We start from the raw sequence: 21,368 nt of genomic DNA on the forward strand, positions 1-21,368 counted from the left end.
CCGCCCTCCATCCCTCGCACCAGGGGCTGACAGAGAGCGAAACCCCGCCCACAACGCGCTAAGCTCCGCCCCCCGCCTCAGGGCACCTTTACCCCTCGCCGACCCCGCCCCTCAATGTAGGCGTGGCCCTAAGCCCCACCCCTGCCCGCCCTTCCCGAGGGCTCGGCCACGCTCCACCCCCTCAGCACCAAGCCCCGCCCCTCTTCGCCTTTGGGCCCCTCCCTGCGCGTTAAACCCCGCCCCTCTCTAAGTCCAGTCCACGCGCCGGCACCTCACGGCCAGCTAAGCCCCGCCCCTCTGTGTGGGTGTGGCTCTAAGCTCCGCCCCCTCCGCCTCAGGGCGCTCCCGGGGCCCCGCGGGCTCGGTCCCGGCTCGGTGCCGGCTGCCCCAGCCTGGCCCTGCCCCGTCCCGGTTCCCTGCGCCCCACGGGGCTGGGAGACACCCTGTGGGTCCCCCACAGGCACCAAGGGCCAGCAGGGCCTGCCGGTTCCCCCCAGCACTGAGGGAACCCCGGGGCGGTTACGCTACAGCCCGGTGCCAATGTCAGCGGTGAGCGCGGCCCGCGGCAATGGCGCCCCTCAGTGAGAGGGGCGCGGTGGGACCCTCAGCGAGGGACCCGCGGGGCTGCGCGGGCCCTGCCCTGGGGAGGCCTCGCCCTGCCCCGCGCAGTGACGTCAGCGCCTTTGATCGCATGACGTCACGAGTCGCGTGACGTCACCGCCGCGTGCCCGTCCCCGGCGGGTCCCCCCGCAGCCCGGGCGTTCCGGCCGGGCCGGTGTTTCCGGGGAAGGCGGCGGCGGCGCTTCCGGCGCGGCGGGAGGAAGTGACGGCGGGTTTGTTGACAGCGGAGGCCGCGGCGGGGGGAGCGGGGCCGAGCAGGACGCGGAGCCTGCCCCGGGCACCGGGACCAGCCCCCCCATGGCGCCAGGTGAGTGCCGCCGGGCCCCTTCGCAGCCCGGCCAGAGGGCACCGGGCCCGCCCGCCTGGACGGGGGGAGGATCCACCACCCCCGGCAGCGCCGTGCGGAGCCCCCTGGCGCTGCCCCATCCCCTCCCCAGGACTGCCGGGCTCCGCCAGGCAGCGCCCCGCGCCGCGGCGGCAGCGCCGGCGCAGCCCCCGCGGTGACCTCTGGGTCTTGTCCCCTGTCGGAGGGCTCGGGCTCGGGGCCAGCCCTGCCCGCGGCTACTGCGAGCGCTCGCAGGGCTGTCAGAGCCTATCGCGGGCTGGCGGAGCCTCTACGCCCATGGAGCCGTGAGCGGGGGCACCCGGGTGTCCTCTTGGGAAGGTGACTTATAGGATGGAAATCCGTGGTGTAATTCAGGGAACCGAAGGAGCATCTTTGCTGCGGGCAGGTACAAAGATCAACACATTCCCCGAACTGTCTCGTTTACGGTGTCAGTCGTGGCAGGCTGACAAGTTTGGGAATTGCAGGCTGTGCTGGGTTACAGAACAGTTCGATCTCCTCCTGCTTCCCTTCCCCCGGTGTGAGCAGGGATGGGGTTTCCCCACACGAGCTGCCACGGCCCATCCATTAACACAATCCCAGTGATTTGCAGCTGCAGGACGCCAGCGAAGGTGACAGTGCACTTTCCCCTCGGAGCGTAACCTGTGCCAAACTCTGCATTTACGTGACATTCGTTATTCTGGAGTCGCTGCAATCACTCATGTCAGTGCACAGTGTTTGCCCTCTCCTTGGACAGGTCCCTGATGCTGGAAAAGTCAGCTTTGCCAATTATTTCTGTAGCAGCAGCAGCATAAACGTTCTGTGGTTGGCACGGAGCCAGAGTGAGTCAGGCTTGGCTCTGGGCACTGCCTGGAGAGAGGCTGGGAGAGAGGATTGGTCTGGAGTCCAGGGGAGAGGATATTGGCACCAGCAGCCCCAAGAGTGCCAGGGGCTCATGTGCCAGTGCAGCCTGGAATGCTGTCACCATTCAGGTGCAGCCTGAAAATGGGCAATACTTGCAAAGAGACTGGTGGGACCTGGTGATGGGGTGAGTGGAGCTGCCTGTGCTGTGGCTGGTTTTGGGCCTGTGGACGGTGGGAGGGGGCTGTGGCTGCAGGGAGAGGGCTGTGTGCCCATGGAAATGGCTTTTGTGTGCCTGCTCCTGCAGCTCTGAGGGACTCGATTCCTTCATGCACTGAGATGGAGGCAAATCTGTTAGAGAAATAAATATTGGCACTGTAGTTCTGGTCAGTTTGCAGTTGGTGCTCTTGAATTTTCAGAATCTTTCATGTGTCTGTCTTTGACTCTTCCAAAGCACACGTGCACCAGGCAGCTCGTTGCCCATCCTTGGAAGGCACTGGTGGCTGTCACTGGGCAGCTTGATCCTGTGGAGAGCTGCTTGAGGATAACAATCAGACAAAAGTTAGTCATTTATCAGCATCTCCAGTTTGTTTCTTTGTGTCACACACCAAGGTTGTAACTGGAGACAATATTGATCAGGGCAGCTACTGACACTTAAGTCCCCCTCCCCCTGCCAACATGTCACGTCTTGGGTCTGAGTGAGGAGGGAGAGCCCAACTTGTGTCTTGTCCTGGACAAAAGGTCACAGCAGCTGCTCAGATATCCATAATAAATCACGAAGATGAAAGCTTTTCTTTGGTCTTATTTCACTGGGACAGCTTAACCACTCTTCTTTCTGTGAACTTCTGTCTGGGATTGGTGTTGGTGGATCATGGGGAGCTCAGAAGTTAAAGGGCAGCTGATTTCTCCAGGGCTGGGATCAACTGGCTGCATTGTGCTGGTCTCAGCAGAGAGGGAACAGAGGCTGGGCAGAGCCACAGGAAGGCAGTCCTTGCCCTCTGGTGCTCTGAGCTGCTTGGACAAGTCCCAAGCACTGGCCGTTTCCAGCTGCACGTGACAATGGATTGTCAATGGGAATTTGTTTTCGAGTTCTCTGGCCATCGGTAGTAAACAGTGGAAGAACACTGGCTGCAGGGACCTCCTGTCTGATGGCACAGGGGAACTGGTAGGGACAGCAGAACGTGCTTCCCAACTGGTTCAGATCTTCCTGTTGATCTTGCCTTTCTGGAAAGATTCTCTCAGGCTTGAGGCAAAATCTGCGAGAGGGACTCGTTCTGGAGGTGAGGCTGATTCATCTCCAAAGCAGGAACAGGGCAGCTGCCTCCCACCTGCATTCCCCTGGCTAGGACCTCCCAGCCAGAGAGAAGATACTCTGCACTCAGTGGCCCATTTCAGCCTTGACTTCTCTTGGCTACAAAGGAGAGAACTGTGGATTATGGAGCTCCTTCTGTTTAAAAACTGCAGACCCTCCATTTTCGTGGTTGGGACCATATGGACCTCCAGTGTCTCTGAGCTGTCATGACATTATTGAGAACTCACAATTTTATGTTCTTGTGACCCCATCTCAAGACTCGGTGACACAGAAGAGTAGGTTACACCCTTAAAATCCTGATTGGAGAGAGTTTAAAGTACAATTTTGTGATTGCTGAGGTTTTGGGTTTGTTTTTTCTTTTCCTCAGCATCTGCTTTTGCCTGGAGGGGTTTTACATTTTGAGCCAACACCAGCAGAGAACCTGAGATCTCCCCCTGGAAAAGCTGCTAAATGTTGTAGGTCAGAACACAGAAAAAGAATTAATGAAAGGCAGGAGGAAGGGAAAAAAGAGGCTTGAGTTCCAACTTGTGCTGCCTTCATGTTTGCATGGAAACCCCTTCTGCAGGACAGGAAGGGATCAGAGGGAGCTTGGGCTGTCAGGCAGGCTCAGTCACAGCTGTGCTGTCACCCATGGAGACCCTTTGGTGCCTGAAGTTGAAGGGTTTCCTTGTCCACAACCTTGACTTTGTATGGGCATCATCACCCAGGTAGGGGCTGAACAGCATCTGAAAAAGGCTGAGAGAAGGTGCCTGATCCAGCCTAGTGCCCTTGTCATTAGGCTGAGGAAAGGGAGTTAAACTCTTCTGCCTTGTACTGATACTGCAGGACTGGAGGAAAGGGAGAGCAGCGGAGGCTTTAGGGAGACACAGAGAAGTGTCCTGATCTTTGCAGCTGCAGGATAAAGATGAGAAATGCAATATGGTTAAGGACATTTTGCAAAAATTTCCCCAGCAGTAGCTGCTCAGCTGTGGCACAGAGAACAGCAACTGCCCCCACAGCACTGGTGTTCTTGCTGCCAGCAGGGACAGACTGATGAATAAGACACAGGTTTTACATCAAAAATAAACATTTCAACAATATTTTTGTGTCTGGAAATCTTTAGAGAAGTTCACATTAGGATTGCTTCTAACCTGATTTGACCCTTTGAAAGTAAAATGTCGTTGCTGGTGTTCAAGTTAACACTTCAGCTAAACACCTCAGGGCTTCAGTGAGCAAATCTTGATACCAGAGCTGTCAGATTTGGTCAAACAAATAAACAGACAGGGATATCTTCCCTGAGTTTAGGTGTCCAGCAAGTGCATAAACTTACACATGCTGAGTTGCCTTACACTGCACTCAGAGGGATCCCAGACCAGTCCGTGTGTTTCCCTCTGGCTTCTGATCCACTTCACGGTCTGGTTCAAAGACTTTCATGAAGCTTCTGCCTTGGCACTACAGGGAAACATTCAGCTTGAAAACGGAACTTGCCTTGGAGTGGTGGCAAACAGAATTACAGGCAGGAGATACAGGGTCAGCTGATCCCACTGGGGCCACACAGAGGCCACACAGAGGATTATCCCGACAGTAAATGTTCTGCTGGTTTATCCAACCCACTCTGAAGGAAACCAACGCAATGTGGCTTCTGCCACTTCCCTTTCCGAGGGCCTTTGTCACCAGATAACCTGCAAGGAGGAACATTGGCTGTGCAGCCTCATTTCCAAACACATTTCACATTAACTCATCCTTGGGGTGGAGATACCAAGGAATTACAGTCACACTGCCAGAGAGGCCAAACTGCTGGAGGTCTTTTTGAGGTCCGGGGCCGTAAACACAACTCCAACATCCTGGACACTGGTTGGGATGCTTGGATTGTGCCTTTCTCAAAGCGTCTCTTTTCCCCTCTGCTTCCAGCTGGCCTGATGTCCCTGTAAATCCATCCTGGAACTTCGTCTGAGGAAAGGATCTCCCGAATCAAAGCTTCCTCCTGCTCTTTCCCCTTCCCATAACTTCCCTCAGGATGGCATCCGACAGCCCCCGAGTCGCTGATGACCCTGTGCACCGACTTCTGCCTTCGCACTTGAGGGACCCCTCTGCTACCTCCTGGACAACGAAACGCTCCGGCTCCACCCGACATCTTCCTGCCCAGCGAGATCTGTGACAACTTGTCAACGAGTACGTTTGAGGCCTGGCTTTGGGAAGCTTGCCTGGGTTGAGGAGCTGGGAGCTCAGGGAAAGGGGTGTATAGTTCTCCAAAAAGAATGAGAGGGGAAAAAATCATAGGGCTGTTTTTCCAATTGATCTCCATCTTGGCAGTAAAGGTTTGCATTAACTTCAGAAGGAAGTGTTCCCAGAGTTATTGTAGTGCTATATGTCACTCTAATTTCTGTGGATATCACCCTTTCCAAGTTAGTCAGATAGAGCTGAACAAGTGCTGTTAAAAGGGAAATCAGAAGGGTAAACCCAGAGTGAAACAGTCACTGCTTCACAGTCAGTAAGCAACAAAGGAGCCTTCCCATTTCCCACTACTGAAGCTCCCTCTCCAAGCAGAGAAATAAGAGTGCAAAGTGCTAACAGATGTTAAATTTTAAAGCTGCTGCTCCCATAGCTTTACAAAGCAACCTGTTTCCAGGGATTTACATAATTTGGCTGTCACAGCCTCTCTTGGTTGAACTTGTCCCCACAAAGTCTGGCAGAGAACTCTGGCCAGCTAATTTTCTGAAAAAATTAGAAAAAAAATCAAAGTACTAAGTTTAAACAGCTAGGGAAAGAATTCCTGGATTCTGTGCTTGTCAGAATCCAGTTTGCTCACAACACACACAGCCTGCCTGAGATATCCTAAGGATTAGCTCAGTGCCAGGAGAGGTAGTGGGTCAGCCCCTCTACCGCAGACACTGACCTGGGTGATCAGGAGGGGGTTGGTGTCACATTCCCATGTCACCAGTGCAGGTGCCAGAGCTGTAGCTGAGCCTCTGCCATGCTGTGCTAATGCCACTTTCCCCCACAGGTACGTGGAGCTGGTGAAGACAGACAGCATCTTCGAACCCCACGAAAGCTTCTTCACCCTCTTCTCAGACCCACGGAGCACCAGGCTGGCTCGGATCCACCTGCGGGAACAGATTGTGCAGGACCAGGACCTGGAGGCCATCAGGAAGCAGGTGCTGTTGCATTGACAGCTGTCATGTCACAGCATTGCTGCATGGGCACCAGCTAGAATCCCAGACATGCAGATCCCCAAGGCTCCATCCTTCACTTTGGGAATAACATCAGCTTCTCCCTTCTCAGCTCCCAAAGCCACTGTAGGGAATGGGATGGGGACACTGGTGATATGTGGTCTCAGGCTGTCCCAGCGGGAGGTGTGGATCAAACAGGGCGGGCACTTTACCTGTGAAATATCTGCTAACCTTGATTTCCCTTTTCCCAGGATCTTGTTGAGCTCTACCTGACTAACTGTGAGAAGCTGACAGCCAAGAGCCTGCAAACCTTGGTGAGCTTCAGCCACACACTGATCTCCCTGAGCCTCTTTGGCTGCTGCAATATCTTCTACGAGGAGGAGAACCCCGGGGGGGTGTGAGGATGACTGTCTGGTGAACCCCACCCGCCAGGTCTTGGTCAAGGACTTTACCTTTGAAGGCTTCAGCCGCCTGCGCTTCCTGAACCTGGGCCGCCTGATCGAGGGGGTGAACGTGGAGACCCTGCTGCGGCCTCTGGCCTCCCTGGCAGCTCTGGATCTCTCTGGGATCCAGCTGAATGATGTGGGATTCCTCACCCAGTGGAAGGACAGTCTGGTTTCCTTAGTGCTTTACAACATGGACCTTTCAGAGGAACACATCCAAGTGATTGCACAGCTTCGCAAGCTCAGGTCAGATCTGTTCTTCCTTGCCTATCCTTTTCCCACTGATAGGAAAAGGTCTTTTAGGAATGATCTACTTGCCTGCTAACAGAGAAGCACCTCTGGGTGCCTCTAACCTTATAACCTGCTGGATTCAGGTTATAAACCTTCCTGTGAACAGGCTCACTCATTGACTCACTGCACATATCTGACATATCTAAAGCCAGCCTGAATTTTACTTGTAAAAAGACATACTTAGCAGAAACTTCCTCTTAGAAAAGCAAAAAATAACACCTTCACACCTCCCAAAAAAACCCCAGACACCCAAAAAAAAAAAAACAAACCGAACACCAAACCAAAACCATCACCACCCCCAACCAGACAAACAAAATAGAAGAGGTGAATACCCAAGAGATGGCAAAAGAAAATTACTACATATGGTTACATAAACCAACACAGTGATACACTGCGAAACTCAGTCATCCAAACCATTCATCAAACAGGGATTTACAAAGTTTAAGCCTGGCTCTGCAATAAAACTAGGAAAAGCTCCGAGCTCAGGCTGTCTTCTGGCTGTACTCCATGGAAGCCCACTGTGCATGGATGGGGCAACCAAGGGAACAAGCAGTGTCAACAAATGGGTGCTCCTGACCTAAGAGTGTTGACAGTGAAACAACTTCCTCAGCCAGAGCTGAGACAATTGCTATTCAAACCTCACAGTGGTATTGGGAAAGGAATCCAGGATTTCCCAAACCAGAGAGAAAGGCCTTACTATTCACAGGAAGGATGCTTTGCAATGGCTTTAGCATCATCACAGTTGAATTCAGGTACATTAACATACACTCTGGAGTCTCAGGGAACATCCTGGATAACATTTTCTAAATCTAAGTACTTTTAAGTCCCAGACTTGCACTGAAACCTGGTCTGCAACAGGTAGAAGACACTTTTGTGAGTGGGATGTTGGCTCCTGTTTCAGGAAATTTAGAAAAGTCTCTCTCAAGGATCTTAGCCCCTGTCCTGTAAGGGACCCCACCTGCACACCATGTGGGTCAGTTTGTCCCACCAGTCCCATAGCAGCAGGATTTCCCCAAAGCTTAAGCATTTAAACACCTGAAAGAAATCAGGACAGAGTACTAGCCTGAGGTGGAAAAGTTAGAAGACTGGGGAAGCAGACAAAATCTTGTGTAACTTAATTTGTGGGATGAGGCAAGATACGTTTCTGGGGATGCAAAGATCCTCTGGTGCATTTTAATCTCCAGCAGAAATGCTCAGGTGGCTGCTGCGATGGAGCTTGGGAAAGGCAGTTCCTGAGCCTGGAGCCATTTGCTTTGTGATGTGTGGCCAGACGATTCACTGTGCTCCGCTCCAGGTAGACCTCTGCCAGATATCTTGTGCTTTGGTTACACACAGGGCCAGCTGCTGCTGCCAGAGCCTACACAACCACATTCCTGTACCTTGGGAAGGAAATAATAATAAATAATAATCACACTTGGTTGTCCTTTTCCTCTGGTAGAGAGGCAGAAGCCCCAGCTAACGCTCTCCAGGCTCTGAGATGCTCTCTGTCACCTGCAGGCACTTGGATATCTCCCGAGACCATCTGTCCAGTTATTACAAGTTCAAGCTGACCCGGCGGGTTCTGAACCTGTTTGTGGAGAACCTGGTGAACCTCAGCTCGCTCGACATCTCAGGGCACACCATGCTGGAGAACTGCACCATCCCCAGCATGGAGGAGAAGATGGGCCAGACAAGGTACGGGAACAGCAGTTACTGAGGTCTGCTTGGATGGATAGATCATGGAAAGATGAGTTAAGAACAGTTCCCTCTTTTGAGTTCCCAAATTCTGTAGGTCTGATACTAAAAAGCAGGGTACAGCTCTTCCCAGTTTCCCCTGACAGTAAAGACTGGTGTGAGAATCAACTGCTATTGCTGTATGTAATACATGTAAGGACTTGTAAGAGTAATAAAGAAATCATCCCATCTGCCTGCCATACAGCTCTGAAGGATTTCGGTTCTTTTCCACACACATTCTCCCAGGGATCTCCTGCAGGATTATTTCTGAAAGGACTCCAAAGCTCTGTACATACTTCCTACACAGAACATTCTTACCCTCACTGAAATCCAGGCTCTTTTGAGACAGAACATTTATACACTGAGTCAGGGAGGGCTGAATGTTTTAGGAACTTGGAATCTAAAGGCCTGTTTTCAGATATGACCTGGATATGAGGGAGATCAATCCTTGCAAATCCTGGTGGAGGCATAGTTAGAAGTTTGGTTTCCAGCTCAGCCAAGAACTCTGCCCTCCTATGAGCACTTACTGAACAGAAGCAAACAAGTGGGACAGTACTGGCTCCTTTTTATCAGAGCTGGTGAAAATCCACTGGCTCTTGGTCAATAAGGAACATAGCAGCAAAAGCAGTGTTCCTGCCTGCTCACAGAAGCAGATCTAGTCTATCAGATGATGTGCAGCCCAGACTGCAAATACTTGGATCAGTGAAATCCATAGCCCTTAAGAGAAATGTTCACTCCAAACAGTGAATTTCCAGGACAAATTTTACCTGGGAAAGCTGCATTCTGCCTGCATGAATTCTTCTTACTGCTGGTTCTATTCCACACATTCACCCTTCACTCAGGATCACCTGGGATGAATATTTAGGGTTATGTTTAGGAGCTGCTGTAAAGTGAAGTGTAGCCATTATCACTCTGGTTATGAGGCAGCGCAGAGTGAATGGAGGGCTGACACCCGAAGAAACACGTTACCGACATGAGCGATCTCTTATTTTTTCCCCCAGCATTGAGCCAGCAAAGAGCAGCATTGCTCCCTTCCGGGGTCTGAAACGGCCACTCCAGTTCCTGGGCCTTTTTGAAACGTCTCTCTGCCGCCTGACGCATATTCCGGCCTACAAGGTAACGAGGCTGCAGGAATGCAGGCAGTGGGAGCTTGGTATTAGTTGAAAGAACATGAAAATTATTGGCTGCCAGTAGAGGGGAGTTCTTTGGGTCTCAGTTGTGACAACTGAGCTCTGACCTTTCAATACCTAGTTGATAATGCAGGAAATCTGCCCCCTCCTCCATAATTTCTTCCCTGACTGTTTTTGTTCCCCAATGCCAGGTGAGTGGAGACAAGAACGAAGAGCAAGTCCTGAATGCCATCGAGGCTTACACGGAGCACCGGCCGGAGATCACCTCCCGCGCCATCAACCTCCTGTTCGACATCGCCCGCATCGAGCGCTGCAGCCAGCTGCTGAGAGCCCTCCAGGTAAGCCTTTGCCTCTCCCTCACAAGGGCAATTTTGTGGTCCCAGTCTTTTTTTCACCCTGGGAAACCATTCTGGAGAAAGTTCCAGTAGTGCGGTGGAACTGGTTTACCTTCGTTTCATAAGCACATTCCCGCAATGCCTGGGCCGCATATTCCTTGTGGGCGTCTGATAGTCACTCCAAGACTCCACAGCGAGTCAGTGGCACTGAAGCTCCATGTTGCTTCTCCACAGCTGGTGATCACAGCCCTCAAGTGCCACAAGGATGACAAAAACATCCAGGTGACGGGCAGCGCGGCGCTGTTCTACCTGACCAACTCCGAGTACCGCATGGAGCAGAGCGTGAAGCTGCGGCGCCAGGTCATCCAGGTGGTGCTGAACGGCATGGAGTCCTACCAGGAGGTCACAGTAAGAGCAGACCAGGCTCCTTCAGCTCCCTCCTTCCCTTATCCCATCTCTGTAGCCTGGTGTCAGCATCTGGGTCTCCTCAGCCTCCAGGCACTGAGTCAAGGCAGAGAAGCGATTGCCCAGATCTGCTCCTTTCCTTCACTCAGTGACGGGGATTACATGCAGGGTGTTCCTTTCCTTATCCATGTGATATTCTCCAGAAAAAGGGGGAGAAAGTAATGATAGCAAGGCTCCTTTTTTTTCCATGGGTAGCGGTCAAAGGTTGTGCGTTGACTGTGGTGTCAAAGGCATTGGGGATATCGAGTCAATGGAAAGAAACATCCCAAATCTCTGTAGTGGAAGCCAGCTGAGCTTGCAGGCAGTAAGGAACTGGCTTGGAAAGCAGTGGGCCCTGGATAACTGTGTGGCCCTGTGAAACTGGAGTGACAGAGAAAAAGAAAGGGGTACTGACAGAGAATGGCTAAAGCACAGCACTAAATAGAAGGGTAATTGAAATTTTAGTAGTTGTTGTGAGGCAAGAAGATGGTTTCAATACAAGGCAGAAAGGAAACGTGAAGTGATGGGGCCAGTGGTTTTGTAGCCACCTGGCCCAGCGTTTGCTTCCTTTTGGCCCAGGTACAGCGGAACTGCTGCCTGACCCTATGTAACTTCAGCATTCCCGAGGAGCTGGAGTTCCAGTACCGCCGGGTCAACGAGCTGCTGCTGAACATCCTCAACCAGAGCCGGCAGGACGAGTCCATCCAGCGCATCGCTGTGCACCTCTGCAACGCTCTGGTCTGCCAGGTGGACAACGACCACAAAGAAGCTGTGGGCAAGATGGGGTTTGTCATGGTTGGTATGGTCCCAGGGTGTCTGCTTACCCTTAACCCAGGCCAGCACAGTTCTCTTGCAGCCGTTCACCCAATGCATCCAGCTGTGATCCAAGCTCGCAGTATCACAGGAGAGAACCAGTGTCCCAGCAGTGCTAACCCTTCCTGGAGCCCCCTTTGCTTGCTTACCAGCACTGGAAGTCATGATCCCAGAGACTGCCTGGGAGGGCAGGGAAGCACTGTAACCTTATACAGGTTATACCTCCTCACCACATCATGTTATTTCCACAGCTGGTACCACCTTGTGACTTGCTCCTTCTCTTCCTCCCCACGTTTGCATCAGCTTCCCAGCTCATGTCAACCCATGTCCCTCACCTTTTCCAAGAGCTGCAGGGGCCATTGCTCTGGTGCAGTTATGCCACATCCCAGACTTTGTCATACAGGTCAAAACTGACTCAACCACAAACTCAACAGTTCAGGGATTGGCATAGTTCATCTCTGTAAATACCTGCAACTTTGAACATAACCCAGTCCCAGTGGTTTAAAGAAAGAGGTACCAAGTAGGTTCTCTACAAAGGATCAAAATTGAATATGCCTGAAAATTGGCCACTGCAGTACCACAGCAGCTAAGTTTTAGCTCCATGATTTCTAAACTGTTTCTCACTCTTCCCCTTCCTTTGCCCACAGACAATGCTAAGTTGATTCAGAAGAAGTTGGCTGATAAACGGTGAGTGTTTCCCCAAAAAAACATATACATAGAGTATTTTCTTTTCAGTCCCACTTAGGCCTGGAGATCAGCCAGAGTGCCAGCTCAGCTTCTCTGACAAACACAAGACATCTCAGCTGATGCTGCAGAATTTCTTGTCTCAGGCTGAGGGCAGGGAATGTGACAGGGACACAAAAATATTAAACAAAAAAAACCCACTTGCTGACAAATTGAAAGTGAATAACAAGGTTTTCTTACCTCTGGAGCCATTTGGGGTGATGCCAGAGGAAGTAAGTGGTTGGTCTGCATCGGGCTCCCACATTAGCAAAGCTCTGATTCTGTCCCTTCTTTGACTCTCTAGTGTGATCAGGTGATGGAGTTCTCCTGGAGTGCCCTATGGAACATCACTGATGAGACCCCAGATAACTGTGAGATGTTCCTTAACTACAGCGGCATGAAACTGTTCTTGGAGTGCTTGAAAGTAAGTGTGATTGTCTCTGGGGAGAGGCTGACACGAGCAGTGGAGATGTGGGTGCCTGGGTAGGATCCCTGGCTCTGCTTCTCTCCAAGGAGTACTTCCTGCATTGCACAAATGGAAAAGTAAAAGCTTGTCTATGTTCTTCTCACATCCTTCCACCCAGCCAGTAGAACAGAGGAACTCAACACATCTTCCTCTTTCCCCAGCTTTGCTCAGTTCCCCTGAGCAGAGCAGCAGTGAGAGTGAACAGAGGGCCCTGGTCTCAACTCTCTCACTTCACATGTACCTTTAACACTCGAGATCCCATTTGGCTCCTGCTAAGGAGCCATTCCCGACTTCCCAAAAGTGCTCAGCCTTTCTAGATGTGCTGTACAGCCTTTCCCCAGGGTTGCTTGTTCTTGGCATCACTGTGGCCCTACCTGTATGTAATCCTGTCCTTTGCTTATCCAGGAATTCCCAGAGAAACAGGAGCTGCACCGCAACATGCTGGGCCTCCTGGGCAACGTGGCAGAAGTGAAGGAGCTCCGCCCGCAGCTCATGACCTCCCAGTTCATCAGTGTGTTCAGGTGAGTGCCTGGCTCATCAGCTGGGCCTGGAGCTCTGCTCCTCCATCACCTGGAGACTCCTAAACCTTTGCTGCTTCAGCACCTCTAAGTGATCTCGTCTGCCTTGGCAGCAACCTGCTGGAGAGCAAAGCCGACGGGATTGAGGTGTCCTATAATGCCTGTGGAGTGCTCTCCCATATCATGTTTGATGGTCCAGAGGCTTGGGGGATCTGTGAGCCCCACCGAGAGGAAGTTGTGAAGAGGATGTGGGCAGCCATCCAGAGCTGGGATATCAACTCCAGGAGAAATATCAATTACAGGTGAGGAATAGGAGAAGTATGGCCCACTCCTGGAGCCAGGATTGTCACAGGAAGCCAACACCAACAGAGAGAATGGAAGAGATATAGCCCAGCATGGAGGCTCTGTTCAAAGTGAGGGAGGAACATCCTCAGGGATATTCTTTAGTGAGGGTTTTACATCTTCCTTTAAAATATGTTACACAAGCTGCTGAAATTAGACACCTTACCTGGCGATTCCTATGGGAGAAGTTTGGGAGCCCAACAGAATTTCTCCTGCATGTTTCTGATGAAATTGAGTAGCTCAGGAAACCCATGATCTGTCTGGGACTGCCTAAGCATGGTGCTCTGAGACTGCTGTCCTTTGCAGCTCCTTAAGCATTTGCTTCCCAAAGTCATGTGCTGTAGCTTTCACTCTCAGGGGCATATTTAGACATAGTTCCTAGAAATCCCTTCATGTGTTTATACAACTGCTGGGATCGTCCAAAACCCTTTTTGTAAGAGGGTATCAGGTACTCAGTATTCCCTTAGTGCTTGGCAGGGATCCAGAACTGGCATTCCAGTGCCTGTTCCACAGTATAGACATGTCATTGTCAGAAGAAACACAGCAACCCTTGCACGTGTGCAGCCAGCTTTGCCTGGGTATAGCTTGGCTTTATCCCCTCTACAGACTGAACAGTGCTGGGTTTCAGCTGTCATGAGAAAATGACTGATGGAGGATGGAAATTAGATTTTGGGCTCAGTCACCCTCCTAGCAGCTATTTATCTGGGCAGTGTTTGTGCTGAAGTGGTGGGGCCTGTAATCCTGCCAGCACTGCCCTGGGACACAGACTTAGCCTTGGTGCCAGAATCTTTGGTGTGCCAGTGGGTTTACTGCTGTGACATCTGTGAGCAGAGTTTGTATTGCTGTGAGTGGTGAAGGTGCTGAAAGAAGCTGCTCTTGGATTTTTAACAACTTTTGTAATGTTTCTGTGCAGGTCATTTGAACCAATCCTCCGACTTCTTCCACAAGGAATCTCCCCAGTCAGCCAGCACTGGGCCACCTGGGCACTCTATAACCTGGTCTCTGTCTACCGTAAGTTCCCTTTCTGAAATCACATCCCTTGCACTGTAGAACTTGAGGGGGTGGCTCTGAGGCTGTCAGCAGAAAAAGTCTTCCCAGTTAAGCTATGTAGGGGGAGAAAACCTTTTTTGAATGATGCAGGAATGTCCAGGCAGCGCAGCCAAACAAAAACAATGAGACTTGATGCGTAGGAAATTCCTTCACTGTTTTGATCCTTCTCCTTGCCCTCCTGCCACCCTTTGTACCTCTCTTGTGAGGGCTCACAAGGGTCTGTTTCATTCTTTTCTCTGCAGCTGACAAGTACTGCCCGCTGCTGATCAAAGAAGGTGGGATCCCTCTCCTGAAGGACATGATCAAAATGGCCTCAGCACGGCAAGAGACCAAGGAAATGGCCCGGTAGGACACCAGAGCACTGTCACAAACATCCAGTTTAGCTTTACTTTAGTTTTTATTCTTCCACATCAAGTGAGGCCGCCAAAGCAAGGCCTGCATTGATGTGTGCAAATGGTATGAAGTGAACACAGGAAAAATAGGTGAAAAGAGAAGACTAGAGGTGTTTGTAGGTGGGCAATGCACACAGATCATTGCCAGGCAAATTGGTTACAGAATTGGCTTGTTGGTCAAGGGAGCCACATGACTAATTGCAGCACTTAGGCTAATAGTCTCTAGTCATCACTGTCTGTCTCCAGAGTCATACTGGTCTGTCACTAAAACTACTGACTGCACAGTTAAAATGAGAGCATTTTTCAAAAGGTAGAGAGAGTCCATCACCTTTGTGAGCTTCTCCAGTTACGTGACCTTCTTTTGGAGTCATCTGTTCAGGGTTTTAAAAGCCAGCTGCAGTCTCTGGTCATTGGCAGAACGAGAGCTGTAATTTCATACCTGCAGGATGAATATAAAAGAGGTAGGGATGGGCTGGGAACACATACCTGGTGGGTGGGCAGCAGGTATTCCCACAGCTGAAGGGTCACTAAGCGCTGGAGGGGACTGGAGGCTGCAGAAGACAGTCACAGTTACACACAGTGTGTGTTTATGGCACAGGTGACAGCACAGTGAATGACAGACATTTGTGTGCACGTGTTTCCTGCTGTGATTCAAAGGTATCTGAGGATTTGGATATGGGGGTGGTGAATGAACAGTCACATGTGGATCTGGATGTGCACTGCTGTGACTTGACATTCCAGACTGGGAGCTCTAAGCTGCTGTTGTGGAGTTTACTGGTTTTGACACAAAGAGGATAAAGTTACATAGAGATCAACTGTGGGACAGTTCTTACCTTACTGTCTCACAACTGGGTGCAATAAGCTTTACACTAAACCCTTTCTCCTTGTCCTTGTTTTATCCATAGGAAAGTTATAGAGCACTGCAGTAACTTTAAGGAGGAGAACATGGACACTTCCAGATAGAGGCACTCACCCAATGCCTCTTGCCAGCACTGTATCCAGCTTCTCTCTAACTCACTGTACATAGGGAGGACTCTTTCCTCGCCCGTTGGAAGGAAACTTTGTGTGTGTGTGAGACCCTCAGTAGATGAAGGTGAACAGAGGAGGGGGGAGGGACTTTTTGCACAACAAAATGCTTTCCTTACCTTAGTGGACTTTTTTTGTTATGAAGTTTCAGGTTGAAGTTCCGTGTGTATGATTTCTGTATAAAAAGAAAACAAAAAACAAAGACAACTACATTATGTATCTTTTAACCTTTTTGTTTTAGACCACACAGAGAGCCTCAAATGACCATGAGCTTGAAGACCTAGTTGTGTGATCACTAGTGTGACATGTTTATTTCCCACTTTTTAGAGAATTCCCTTTTGCTGTACTGCATGAGGTCCTGTAATGTCTGCAAGAACACCAGTCCTGAATCAGCACTGGCTGCTCAGTGGGGCTATGGGCAGGGATGAGTTATTTATTTAGTCAGAGAGGTTGGGGGACACAGTACCAGAGAGACAGACCAAAAGAACTGACCTTTTAGTGATATTTATACATGGAGAAAATAGGGAAGAAAGATCTTTTAAGTTAATTCACTCCCTTAAGGGTTTTTTATAGAAGACTCACATTAATGGAAGCACTGCTAACATGTATGTGGCTCATCCAGAAGTAAGACATTCCCAGTAAAGTCAAGAGGTCTGTTTTGTCCCCACTGGCAGTACAGTAGGATCTGCCAGCCCACCCACCCTCATAAGGTCAGGGATGACCAGTAAAACCAGTTACATATTCTTGGCTACAGAGAGCTTTTCTCTCAAAGGGAGCCTGTGCAAGAAGGCACTAGGTTTGTTCATAAAGGGCTACACATCTTCATTCCAGACCTTCACCACCTTTTAGTTGTGTTTCTTTTGTGGGGAAGGGCTACAAAGCCAGAGTATTTCTCTCTGCATAATAAACTCTCCCAGGCCCTGATCCAGAACAGTTGTACCCCTCATGCAAGTCCCAGGAATGGCCTGGAGCTGCTCTGCTCTTCCTCAGTCTGCATCAGCACAAGCTGTGCTCAGTGGCACAGTAATTCCCCTTTACAGGACTCTGACTGCAGCACAGCTGCTGGAATTGGAGGTGCTGAAGTCCTCTCCTGAGAGTGGGGAGTCTCCATGCACCCTTTGGAGGGCAATCCCATGAAATAGCCCCTCTTGTTCCACTTTCTTCTCTGAAGCAGAAGGCCCTACTCCTGTCTGACTCCAGCAGCGCTTCCCAGTGCAGCCCCACTCCCATCAGCAGCTTTACTGCAGTTTGTGATGCAGGTGAGAGGAGCTGGTCTTCATCTGTAACACTCCAGACCTGTAAGGGCTCCAGAAGCTGAAGGTTCTCCCAGCCAGACACTCTAAGCACAGTGTGCAGCTCATGCTTAGAGCCCACTGCTCACCACAGCTCTTTGACAAGTCACAAATCTTCCCTTACAAGGGACTTGGAAAAGATTTTATGCCTGGTAGCAGGAGAGGAGCCCACAGCCACGTGAGGTGGGACATTTCAGGCCTCTCAGCACAGTAACTCGCTGCTCTCTGCCCTTGGACACGTTGCTCTCAGATTTGACTCGCTGCTATGAGGTTCTGCTAATGCTCAGAGTTCATGTTGTCCTTGTGAGCACGTTAGAGACAGATCCTTGATCCACAAACTGACACTTTAACTGACAGAACACAGCTGCCTGGACAGGTTTACTTTTTCTGCCAATACGGTGTTATTCAATGTCTTTTTTTTTTTTTTTTCTTTTTAACCATGTGTCATTTGTTTTGGTATTGTGTGATCTGTACTTTTTTTCTTTTAAGTATTTTTCAAACTTATATATATTTTTGTGTCACTTTTGAATTGTTTTCGTAAGATTTGCAAAACTTGACAAATTATACTTTTTTGCAGTCTTTTAAAATGTATTTTTCTCTCTCTTATTCCTGTTCCCCAAGAATTTGTGTCTCTAAAGCTTTGAGATGGGGAAGCTTATTTCAAGATCTGTTTTCTGTGTAACATTTGCTGATCTTCCTTCTAGATGCAAAACTAAGAGGGGCTGCAAATACTGCCAGGCAGCCTTGGTGTGTTAGGGGAGTCAGGTTTTGCTCTTTAATTCCATTTAGTGCTGCTGTCCTGAAGTTGTTTCACTTGACAGTGCTGCCCACCAGGTTTGCTTCCTTCCCAATGCCCATGTAGTGAAAGCTCCTGCCACTAAAATCTCGAATCACCTGACAAAAAGCACTGAGGATTCTGACTGTTGGCAAGGAGGGAATGGAGCAGAAGGGGACACGTCACAGGGGGAGAGGTATCAGAAACCCTTGTCCCCAGAATGCAGCTGCCACCCTGGGGAAACAGTGGCACTCCCATCTCAGCTGGAGCAGAGCTCAGCCTTGCATTGCAATCTGTGCAGTCAGGCTTTTCTCTGAGATTTTGGCACAACTACATCAAGGCTAATGAACAACCAGTGACTTGGTTCCATCTGCCTCAAGACCCCAAAGGTTTGGGTTTTTCAGACCAGTGCCCCCCCAAGTTCAGCTGTTACTGGGGTCTCACCTGCTGCATCCCAAACTAACAAGCTCCAAGCTGCACCAAAGCTTTGTTTCCTACTGTAAACCTCTGTCCTCACTGCTCACAGCCCCTCAGCAAGCTGTACCTGAACCAGGATAAAAAGATTTCAAATTCCCAGCAACAAGGAGATTAATGGAGTCAGGCCAGGCTGCCAGAAAAGCTCAATCTGAGCTGAAATCTCTCACTGATCCCAGGGGAAGGGGGAACTACAACTGGGCAATTACAGCAAGCTACACATCAGACTTTGAGTCAGGCCACAGCAAGGTAAATTCCTGAGACAGCACGTTAAAAGAAGTACCATCCCTGTTAGTCACATGAGCTTTGCCTACAAGCTTCCATGTCTTCAAGCCAAGAATTTGTGAGCTGCAAAATAACATTTCCCCTTCAGTAAGAAGCAAAAGAGAGAAAGGTATCCTCTGAACACCTGAGCACAATACAGGAATTCTGTAATTGGAAGTCTGAAATGAGTTTGTACCACAGTTTCCCTAACTGAAACAAGAGGCATGACCTGAAAGCACTTTTTGGAGACAGAGTTAATTGCTGCCATAGATCCAGAGCTGAGGACAGAACAGGAGAGCTGCCTGCAGATATCATATCAGTGTTCTGCAAGGAGGGGAGGGCAAAGTGGCTGATTTTTTTTATGAAGGTCTAATGTAAAAGGAGAAGTCAGATACCCTGAAATGCTTGCCTGTTCCAGGGAAGCCTCAGACCTTCCAGCCTTGCTGGATCAAAGGAATGAACCAGGAGACTTTAACTCCACACAGAATCATAGAGCCAATCACCAACCCTGCTCAGAAAACCAGAACAGGGTTGTCATCAGAACTGTCAAGTGAAAATCCAGCTGGAGAGAAATTCATCATGAGTAAACATGTGGCAGAGGTGCTCCTTGTGCTTAGTAGCTGTTGGCCCACCCAGACTCTTCATGATTTCACTACTACATTTCCTTTAATATTGCAAAGCTTGGCAAGCAGAGCACGAACACAACTCAGTAGCTCCCTGCAGAGACTGTGCCAACAAAGGATCCCTCTGCCTGGACTGTGTAGTTTCCTCCCTGGCTGGAGGCTGCCCTGTCCTTCAGTGGCCCTTGGCTCAGCAGGCAGTGCTGGGCAACTTCCAAATTGCTGGGCAACTTCCCACAAGTGCTTCCATTTTACAAGATCTGTGGGAGGAATTGCTTATAAGGACTGGCATCTCCTTGTGTGATGCCTAACACCCAGCAGCACCAGATTTTCTCATCTAGACCAAGCCAGGCAAGTTTAGCACTGATATTTGTGGCAATCAGAACACTGCAGATAATCCATCTGCACCATGGCCGCTGTTTCCCTGCACCTTCCTACTGAAATGTTTCTCTTCAGCACTGAATCCTACCCAGCTTGTCACCTTGGCTGGGCTGCTGCTACTGTCACTCTGGTCTCTGCAAAGGATGAGTGGGAAGAAAAGTCTTGGAGCTGTGAGCTGAGTTCCTCTCATCACCTGAAGAAGGCAATTAGTTACCAGTAGGACAAGAGCTCCAGGGGCACTGCAGTCAGGCACTCTCATAGAAAAAAACATTTCCTTGAGACTGTTCAGGGAGGAGCCTGCCACAGCTCAGGTGTCAGAGGGCAGCTTGTGCTAGAAAAAGAGAATTAAAAGTAGGGAAACAGCTGGTCTCCACGACAACCATGTGCATGAAGCACAGAGGGCAACAGTCATCAGGGATGGATGAAAAGGAACATGGGGGCTGGAGAAGACAGCACTTAAATAAGGGTTGAGGGAGATTTCCTGCTGAACTGAAACACTTCTGCTTTAGCAGACTTTGGTTTGATTTCATATACTTGTCACTGATTCTCTCTGTAACTCTTTTCTTGTTTTTAAAGAAGTTTTTAAGCTAACCAAATATGTATTTCCTTGTTTTGCTGAAAGAAAATACCCTCCGTTATAACGAGTGTCTGCTTTTACTCTGTCCACGGACCTGCCTGATGTGGGGGCCTGGTTCAAATGTTTGTACATGGTGAAACCCAGCAAAAAAATCAAAATGCACAACTGCTGCTTCCTTACAATTCTGAATGAATTAACTTTTCTGTTGTATCCATTGGATACCCGCTGTGTATTAAACCTAGTGCTCAACAGTGATTTCTTCCTTTGGTCTGTGGATGTGGTTTATTTAGGTACATTACTGGGCCATGTGCTGTCAAATATTTCATTACAAATGAAAGGAACTGCCATGTGTTGATGGTGCAGTTCAGTGGCTTTGCCTTTCATCACTCCAAGGGATACAAAACTGTTTGTCAACAGAAAAGAGATGTGGAGGAAGAGAGTATTGTTAGGAGATTGTGTGAGAGGAGAATAAAAAAATCAGGACAATATTTGAGCGTACAGATTGCTCTGAACTCCGTAACAGATCTGCAGCTCACACTCCACAGCCCAGGCTTTGTAAGTGGGCAGAAGCTGAGCACTTAAGAAAAGCCTCTGGCTTAAGCCAGTCAATCTGCTTTAAGGCCAGCGTGACTTTCTTCTTAAGACCCTGGTCCTGCAAGGGCTCAACTGCCGGTTAATTCAGTGGTCATTGTGGAGTCTAAAGGATCAGACTCCGGGTGAACAGAGTGGGAGGGGGAATCATATGAAACTGAACTGCCTCTGAAAATGTGCCCTGTTGTAAGAGGACAGAGAGATACCTGAGGCTTCCAGCAGCATGGAATTCCTAGCTGGAATGCCGTAAGAACCTAGAATCTCCATTCAGAAACTCACTATTAGAGATTTTCTGGAACTGAGCCTAATTTCAACCACTCGCTGAGGCTGAAGCCCTTGAGACAGAGATGAGCTCTGATCTCTGCAAGACAGGTTTCACAGCTGAAGGAGAAGATAAAAAGAGTAACATGCACCAAATTATTTTAATCACAAAGAGAGTGAGA

General features: G+C 49.8%; 1 protein-coding gene across 1 annotated transcript; it reads left to right on the plus strand.

Annotated features, from left to right (window-relative positions):
• The first annotated feature begins 568 nt into the window (after positions 1-568).
• ZER1 (zyg-11 related cell cycle regulator) lies at positions 569-20,589 on the plus strand. The gene is given in 22 exon segments (XM_032708666.1): positions 569-581; positions 791-928; positions 1,078-1,251; positions 5,112-5,169; positions 5,171-5,223; positions 5,226-5,259; positions 5,560-5,568; positions 6,100-6,250; positions 6,517-6,651; positions 6,653-6,954; positions 8,497-8,673; positions 9,714-9,828; positions 10,034-10,180; positions 10,412-10,585; positions 11,201-11,420; positions 12,082-12,125; positions 12,462-12,581; positions 13,029-13,144; positions 13,255-13,443; positions 14,397-14,494; positions 14,776-14,878; positions 15,831-20,589. Coding segments are annotated over 22 exon segments (2,628 nt in total). The 3' UTR covers positions 15,889-20,589.
• The last annotated feature ends 779 nt before the right edge of the window (positions 20,590-21,368 follow it).

Source organism: Chiroxiphia lanceolata, chromosome 21 (genome assembly GCF_009829145.1).
Source record: "Chiroxiphia lanceolata isolate bChiLan1 chromosome 21, bChiLan1.pri, whole genome shotgun sequence".
Taxonomy (NCBI): domain Eukaryota; kingdom Metazoa; phylum Chordata; class Aves; order Passeriformes; family Pipridae; genus Chiroxiphia; species Chiroxiphia lanceolata.